This window comes from Aphanomyces invadans, assembly GCF_000520115.1.
Source record: "Aphanomyces invadans strain NJM9701 unplaced genomic scaffold supercont1.30, whole genome shotgun sequence".
NCBI classification, from domain to species: domain Eukaryota; phylum Oomycota; class Saprolegniomycetes; order Saprolegniales; family Verrucalvaceae; genus Aphanomyces; species Aphanomyces invadans.
Window position 1 is genome coordinate 134,163 of NW_008580175.1, and position 8,141 is coordinate 142,303.

The 8,141-nt window shown below is 53.5% G+C and overlaps 2 protein-coding genes across 2 annotated transcripts; one reads left to right on the forward strand and one right to left on the reverse strand.

Moving 5' to 3' along the window:
• Positions 1-482: 482 nt before the first annotated feature.
• Positions 483-3,310, forward strand: H310_11185 (hypothetical protein; the record flags this gene model as incomplete). The annotated part of the gene is made up of 12 exons (XM_008877763.1): positions 483-578; positions 629-735; positions 783-863; positions 907-983; positions 1,027-1,168; positions 1,219-1,424; positions 1,480-1,712; positions 1,861-2,239; positions 2,293-2,666; positions 2,715-2,807; positions 2,861-2,932; positions 2,987-3,310. The coding sequence occupies exons 1-12, from the start codon at positions 537-539 to the stop codon at positions 3,308-3,310; spliced, it is 2,130 nt and encodes a 709-aa protein (XP_008875985.1). The 5' UTR covers positions 483-536.
• On the reverse strand, positions 2,666-6,369 carry H310_11186 (hypothetical protein). Its single transcript, XM_008877764.1, has 2 exons — positions 5,587-6,369; positions 2,666-3,967 (listed from the first exon to the last, which is right to left on the reverse strand). Exons 1-2 carry the CDS (start codon positions 6,334-6,336, stop codon positions 3,491-3,493), a joined length of 1,227 nt encoding a protein of 408 aa, XP_008875986.1. The 5' UTR covers positions 6,337-6,369; the 3' UTR covers positions 2,666-3,490.
• Between the last annotated feature and the right edge of the window lie 1,772 nt (positions 6,370-8,141).

Here is an 8,141-nt window from a genome sequence, read left to right on the forward strand (position 1 = left end):
CCAAGTACAATTGGATTTTTGGGTGCCGCCGTGTCGCTGACCATACCTGCCATAGCATCCAGCCTGCCACAGCAATCCTTCTAGCCTCGCTTGCATATTCCAATCTGCGCGCATGCCGTCGGGAGGAGCGGCATGTCGAGGATGACAGGGAGGTGGCGCTGCTACAACCACGTCCCTTCCCTGACAACCAAATCAGGATAACAAAAATCGACCATGCCGGATACCATATCCGTATCCGCGCCATCACACCACAAACAAATCACGATCGCTCGATCTTACATCGAAAGCGCTTGGAAATGCTACCAACATGGATGCACCAACGAAGAAATGGCTGGTGCCGCTGGGACATGCTTGGTGCTGTGCTCCCGAACTCGTCCAGAACAACGTCTTCGACTGCTGGGGTGTGAAAAAAAAAAAAAAAAATCCGGAAAGCCACTTCAACTTCCGGATAAGACGGGCTTGAATCGCCGAGTCGTTTAATGGCCACGCAGGTCCTTATCACTCGTTCTCCGCGCCAATCCATCGTCTGGCGCGCCATGTCGACGTTCCGAGATACGAGCTTCTCCAAGTACTACCTCGTGGGTGGATGCATCATTCGTGACGTCGTTGATCTCTCGGATACGTTTAGGCCCAGCACGTGTTTCGCGACGACGAGCTCGACGCCGTGATCGACACACTTCGGAAACCACTTCCATCGTGCTTTCGCATCAACCCGAATGCTCCCAACCGCGCCAGGTACGTCGTGAAGGATCTCACGTCGTCTTACTCAACCGAATGACCAGTATCCAGGATGCGTTGCGAACGCAGTTTCAATTTCACACCGGATCGATCGAGTTCCGAGACCAGCTCGTGACTCCACCCCAGTATGTGGCAAACCAGTCTGCATGTGGCTCATGCAAGGCGCAGAGAATTGCCTTGGTTCCCTGCAGCTAGTGGCAGTGCATGGCAAATCGAATGCGGCAAAGCTGTCATTTCGAAGCTTGGTGCGAGCCACGAACTCGGAACTAAATGAACCGGGTCCTCTAGGTCGACAAAACGAGCTGTTTGGGGAGTTGCATAGATTTCTCATGCTACACACTGCCAGCGGCGCCATCACGCGCCAGGAAGCTGTCAGCATGATCCCCACGCTTTTTCTCGATGTCCAACCCGGCCAGCGCGTCCTTGACATGTACGCATATGCTACACCGAAGGCATGCATCATGCATGTATTCCGTTCAGGTGTGCAGCCCCAGGCTCGAAAACGTCGCAAATCCTGGAGACTTTGACGTCTTCATCGGATCAACGTGACGGCTTCGTCGTTGCCAACGACGCGAGCGAGAAGCGCGGGTTTCTGTTGGTGCATCAACTGCTTCGACTTGGACTTCTGTCTGCCGTGGTGACGTGCCACCAAGGCCAAGACTTTCCTGGCTTGTACGACCCCATCAGTGCGTCCTACTTCTTCATAGAACTCGTAATGCCCTCGATTTCATGAATTTGTAGGTCGGCAACTCCAAACGACGGACGCATTCGATCGTGTCCTGTGCGACGTTCCTTGCACGGGCGACGGTACTTTGCGCAAGAACGAAAACATTTGGCGTCACTGGCACGTCGGCGACGGGCTCACGTTGCATCCGTTTCAGCTCAACATTGCGTTGCGCGGCGCGGCGCTGCTCAAAGTCGGCGGCACGATGGTCTATTCGACATGCTCGTTCAACCCGATCGAAAATGAAGCCGTACGTGTCATGCCATGTGTCATCAGGGCGACGTTGGTGGCGCATGGTTCGCTTCCATGGTTTTACCTGATGGATACTCCATGGAAGACCGCGCACGATGACGTGGACGTTCAACGAGTTACCGTTTACCGGTGAAGCATTACGTTAGGTGGTGGCCGAGCTCATTCGAAGGAGCGACGGCGCCCTTCGCCTGGTCGAAGTGGCGCTCCCTGGACTAAAGCACCGTCCTGGCCTGGCATCGTGGCAAGTGGGCTGGCAGTCCAAAACAAAGGCCAAGAAACAGCGCCATCTGTCAAGCGCCGAGCCCACGAAAGATGAGTTGATCGCTTGGTACACCTCGTTTTCCGAGGACATTCCAGCCGACTTGCGCGGCTACCGCTTGACGCGGTCAATGTTCCCGCCGGACGACAACAGCAGTGTCCACCTCGAACGCTGCATGCGATTCCTCCCGCACGATCAAAACACGGGCGGATTCTTTGTCGCTGTACTACAAAAGGTGGCGCCGCTCCCAGGCATCGACCAGCAAGGTCTGGCCAAGAAATGACACGTGACCAAGCTGAACACGAACGTTGTTGAGTAGGCTTACCGGCCTTTGAAGTGAACTCTGCGCTCGGGCCAAAATGTTACAGATACGTGTGCCGGCTGTGCAACCAAACGGGCCACTACATTCAAGACTGCGCTCTGTCTAAAAAGTCGTTGGAAAAGGCAGCCGCCGCCGAGAGTGCTGCAGCTTCAGTTGGCACACCCATCACAGTACCTTCCCTTGGAAACAGTTCGTCCGTTTCCAAGCATTCTCACGCTGTGTCTGGTCAGGAGCCGTTGGAATTGGTCGAGAGCGTTATCACTGACGTCACTCCGATCGACGATACGGCTGCAGGATCTCTGGCGCCCCTTCCGCCGTCGGTATGGGCCACCCTCCAAGACTTTTATGGCTTGCCAACCTCGTTTCCCACGGTGTGTCCGTCCTCGTTTTCAATGGCATCACGCATGGATGCTGTGTAGTCGCAACTGTTTGCTCGATCCCATGGCACGGGCATTGTCACGTACGTATCGTCGAGTGTCCAGGCGGCGTGCTTGGCTGGACCGGATCTGAAGGTGCGTCGACTTGATCTGCTTGGACGCAGGGGTGACTGGGAGTTTTTGTGCAGGTCATCAACACGGGGGTCAAACTCTTTATGAAGTTTTCAACGAGTCACTTCAAAGGGTACCGCCCTGCACAAGTACGTCCTCCACCCCACAACGGGTCGAACCACTGAATCGTGGTCCATCGACAGGACGGACTGGAGCTGCTCATTCCATTCCTCGGGAAACGCAAAGTGTCTTTGGGGTGGTCGGCGTTTCACGAGCTCGTGGCCATCACGACCACGAAATTCTTGGACGACTTGGACACCGCCACGAAGCGACTGTTTGACGGGATGGAAGTTGGCCCTGCCGTCGTGGTGCTGCAACGACAAGCAGCATCGAGTAACGACGTGGCACCTATTGGTCTGGCCATTTGGGTCGGGCACACGAGCCTTTCCAAGCTCGTTACGACATCCGACTTGACCATCTTGGCCGACCACCTCCGTTCCGTCGATGTGTCTGCGTACGAACCGTAGGACGGCTCCTAGGGATACCCAAATCTAACAAGTCAAAAGTGTTACGCTTCAACAACTCTTCAGTCCATGAGCATATTATCGTGGCAGGATTCCATGGACTGAACGACGCATGACGTGCCACTTTGGAGATTGAGCCCTTGAACACGCATTTTCAACAACGACGTGGCGGCAACTCGCGCGTTACTCCGCCACGGGGACATACGCAAGGTCGCCGCAATTGACAAACTGGTTGGTGGACGTGCCTTCATACGGGGCCAACGGGTTGATGCCGGAGAACTCGATGAACTGCGCCATCGTGCGCTTCGTCCCCACCATGAACTTTTCGATCTCGGTCTTGTCGTAGTCGTCACTCGACGTTGGAAGGCCCAACTGCGCGCGGATGCGGCGCTTGGCGGGCTGCTGGAGCTTCCACTTGCGGCCCCAGTCATCGTCCCAAATGTACTTGCGCACTTCAAACCAGTGGTACACAACCATGTGCGTCGGGTAGTACATGTCGTAGCCATGGGTGAAGAGTCGCGCCGCCTTGGAGTACTCTTCTCCGTGAAACAAGTAGGGCGTGTACGGGTCGTTGCGGATGTGCAATGCACACGATGACGTTGAGAAACTGAACCCGCCGGCGAATTGGGACATCAATTGAGGCACTGCGGGGGACTTGACCTTCGACGCTGCGCCATATTGAATCATCGAATCGAAGTCTTCCGTTTCAATGCGGCCATGGCACATCTTGGAGGTGCTGTCCGTCAGCTTTCCGTCCTTAGGCATGCTCGTAGTGGGGTCGGGGTACACGGTGATAACCGCTTTCGGATTCTTGATCGAGTCCCACTGCACAATGAGATCCGTGTCCCAGTGCTTGATGAACAAAATGTGGGAGTCGATCGCCAACACGAACGCGTCCTTCTTTAAGTCGATGCCTTTTTCAGTTTGATATCGCGCGTACGTAGGACCGAGGGCTTTGTTCGCATCGAGGGTATCGTTCCGCTGTAGGCGCAGCTTGCGTTGACAATTCGCTTCACCAACTTTCAAACAATACACATCCATGCATCGTTGTTCACCTAAGTCGAAGCGAAGTTGGTCAAAAATGCTGACGCTGATCAACTCAGGGTGTTCCGCCGTCGTATAGAGCGAGTCCAAGGTCTCGGAGCAGCGAGTCGAGTCGCGGTAATTTGAAATCAGCACCACAATACGCCGCTTTGTCAAGTCCAACGTCGTCAACGGTGGAAGAGTTGCAGTCGTGGTAGAGGTCAGTGTCGTGGATGTCGCTGCGGGGAAACGTTCCTGACGAATGTTGTGCTTTTCAGAGGCCTTGTGCGCGTTGTTGACGACGCTCGCCGCATGTTCGCTCTCCAAGAACGAAAGGTTCATGTACACCATGACACCCATCACGGTAGTAAGGCATACCACGACGGCGAGCTGAGGGAGCGACCTCCGCACATGGAGCCGTCGACTCTGGTGCATCGTGCTCAACGAAATTCTCGACAGTGCAAGGGTAGACACGCGCGAATGATTATCCGAATCCGGTTAAACGGCAGAGGCATTTCGTTTGTTGTAAAGGCCGACTCGACTTCGTAGCGGAACGCAACCATTGCCGGGAACGATGACAGGTCCATGGGAGCTCCAATTGCCTGCAAATGCGATGTGCATGCACTGTGCATGCGCTAATTGGCGATACTTGTGACGGCGTTGTCGGAACGCACGGCAGCGTTCATGTACCAGCTGTACTTGCTGCGGTGTAGAGCTCCGACAGCGTAGAGGTACGATGCAGATAAAAGATAGAGCTCAGCAGGAACTGTGGATTATTCGTCGGCGACCGGGACGTACTCGAGATCTTTGCAGTTGTTGAACTGAATGTCAACTTTGTCGCCGGGGTACGGTGCCAACGGGTCGATACCGGAGAACTCGATGAACTGCGCCATCGTGCGCTTTGTTCCCACCATGAACTTTTCGATCTCGGTCTTGTCGTAGTCGTCACTCGACGTTGGAAGGCCCAACTGCGCGCGGATGCGGCGCTTGGCGGGCTGCTGGAGCTTCCACTTGCGACCCCAGTCGTCGTCCCACACATACTTGCGCACTTCGAACCAGTGGTACACGACCATGTGCGTCGGGTAGTACATGTCGTAGCCATGGGTGAACAGTCGCGCCGCTTTGGAGTACTCTTCTCCGTGAAACAAGTAGGGCGTGTACGGATCGTTGCGGATGTGCAGGGCGCACTCGACGGTCTGGAAGCTGAATCCGCCGGCGAATTGGGACATCAATTGAGGCACCACGGGGGACTTGACAGTTGTGGCAGCTCCGTACTGGATCATGGCATCAGTGCCGTCTGTTTCGATACGCCCATGGCACATCATGGCCGTGTTCCCAGTCAGCTTGCCGTCCTTGGGCTGGCCTTCCGTCGGGTCAGGGTAAACTGTGATGACTGCTTTCGGGTTCTTGATCGAATCCCATTGCGCCATGAGATCCGTGTCCCAGTGCTTGATAAACACCAGATGCGAATCGATCGTCAATGCAAAGGTATCCTTGGTCGGGTCGATTCCATGTTCGGTCTGGTACCGCGCATACGTGGGTCCGATGGCCTTGTCGGCATCGATCGTGTCATTGCGACGGAGACGCAGCGAGCGTTGACAATTGGTGTCTCCTACTTTGGCACAGTACACGTCCATGCATCGCTGTTCTTGCAAGTCGAATCGGAGTTGGTCGAAGATGCTGACAGAAATAAGATGAGGGTGTTCCGCGTTCGTAAACAGCGAGTCGAGAGTTTCTGCGCATCGCGTCGAGTCGCGGTAGTTGGCGATCAGGACGACGATGCGTCGTGGCTTGACTTCTTCTGTCGTGACAAGCGGAGTCGCGTCGTTTCGTCGTCGAATGTTGGGGTGTCCGTCGCGCTCGCTAAACTCTTGCGCCTCACGTTGGTTGATCGCCAACATGGACAAGTTCATGTAGACCATCATACCCACAACTACGAGGAGCGCCATCGAGACGATGTACCTTGGACTCGACCATTTCGATGGTGCTGATCGGCGCGAATTCATTGTCAGCGTCCACCCGCCCCTTCGCTTGCAAACCTGACACGTGACGCGGGCGGAATCATCTGGTTATCCGAATACCATCCGGAACGGCTACTCCCATTATCCTATGCAATTCAATAACCTTTATAACTGTATCCAAATGTCAGTCACGACAATACTGTATATTTCCAAGTGGTCGCCCACAGTGTCTGACGTGCGGAAGATCGAAGTCGACAACGCTCGGACATGCACACCCCCATCAAACAGTCGTCCCAACGCCACATACACGCCGCCCTGGAACTTATCCAAGAGTGTCAACGACTACGACAAGATCGAGTTGGGTCTCGGTTGGCACGATGCGCACGATGAAACGAGTCTTCGAGTATACAGAGATTGACCTGAACGCGTTGTAAATCGACAACAACGAGCACCAGTTCGATGTGCGCCCGCTCGAAGACGTTGGAGTTTGGTACGTTGAACCCCGGAAAAAGCCGAAACCCCCCAAAATAGACGACCACCTCGACAACACGGTCTGTTTTACAATATTCTATCATCTGAATTTCTCAATACCATTTCAGACATGTCATTCCTCTTGACCAATTGTAGATACAATAAAAACTGAGATTGACTGACTGAAATTCACCTAGTTATAGCCAATGAAATTGGACTATTTTACTCAATATTACTTTTTTTAAGATTATTCTTCTTCTATTCTTTTCCGAATGATCGCATGTCGGCATTTTCCAGCGTTCACTGTACGATACTACTAGTGCACTGATCGTTCGAACGAGTTCACAATGTGTCATCCATCGAAATGTTGGCGTCCCTACTTCCTCAGGCTGCCGAAGGTTTATGATGTTCGTGACCTTTTGCGCTAACCCCCTGGACGACATTATCGACCAAGGCAACGGTCATGGGAGATGTCTGAGCTAGTCTTTGCAGCTGGTACGTCAGCGAAGGTCGTGGATAAAACCTTGCTGTCGGTACTTGGTCGGGTGTATGGTATTGGTGAGTACAGTCGGAGTGTGCAAACGTACTGTGCTGAGGGGGGGGCGCTCTCCAACCCAGCACTACTAAACTGATGTTGGTGGTTGCGATTGCCGTCGCGATGGCACCTGGGGTGGCAGACGCGCAATGGTGAATGCGCCGAGGTAGCGATGCTGGAAATGGATGCCTCGCTGTCGCAACGTTCACGGCAGACACCACATCCAATGCCCTCTCTATAATGGCTATTTCGCTGTCGATCCGTGTGGTATGCATTATCAACTTTGGCGCTATCACCACCCCAGCCACAGCGTGACACACAGCCCCGTCGTCTCCACACCTGTATTGCCTTGGTGTTGGTCCAAGATCGTATCATGCCCCATGAGACGCCCACACTACACTCTGATATTTTAAACTCACAGAAACCTCACTTTGTAGTCAAGTGGTGTACAGGAAAGATTGTTCTCGAGCATGAAGCGCTTTCATCGGAAACACAAACCCGTGACAGGGGGAATTGAACTTACGCTTACCAGTACATGATCTGCCGTGGCGCAATATGTCAAAGACCTCACCACAATAGAACAAGAGCACAACTGAGCACATGTCAAATCGCTTAAAATCTCCAGGTGTCAAGAATGTGCTACAGATTGTCCCTGATTTATTATAATACCTTAAAACGAGTCGTTTGTTCCGGTCTTGTCAACAAGGATTTTTGATTTCGCTTCGCAGTCGCGACCGTCAAGGGGTATTATGTCAAACTGCATAAAAAGTTGTATGATGCGGTGTATATACAGCGTTGCTTGCAGAATAAACCCATATCCTTCGATATAACTGAAACTACTCGC

Bases quoted from the DNA above. Each gene is read 5' to 3' on its own strand.
- H310_11186 (XM_008877764.1), bottom strand. From the start codon at position 6,336: ATGAATTCGCGCCGATCAGCACCATCGAAATGGTCGAGTCCAAGGTAC. The intron at 3,968-5,586 runs GTCAAGTCCCCC...GCAGCGTCGAAG, and splicing joins AGTACGGAGCTGCCACAACT to GTCAAGTCCCCCGCAGTGCC.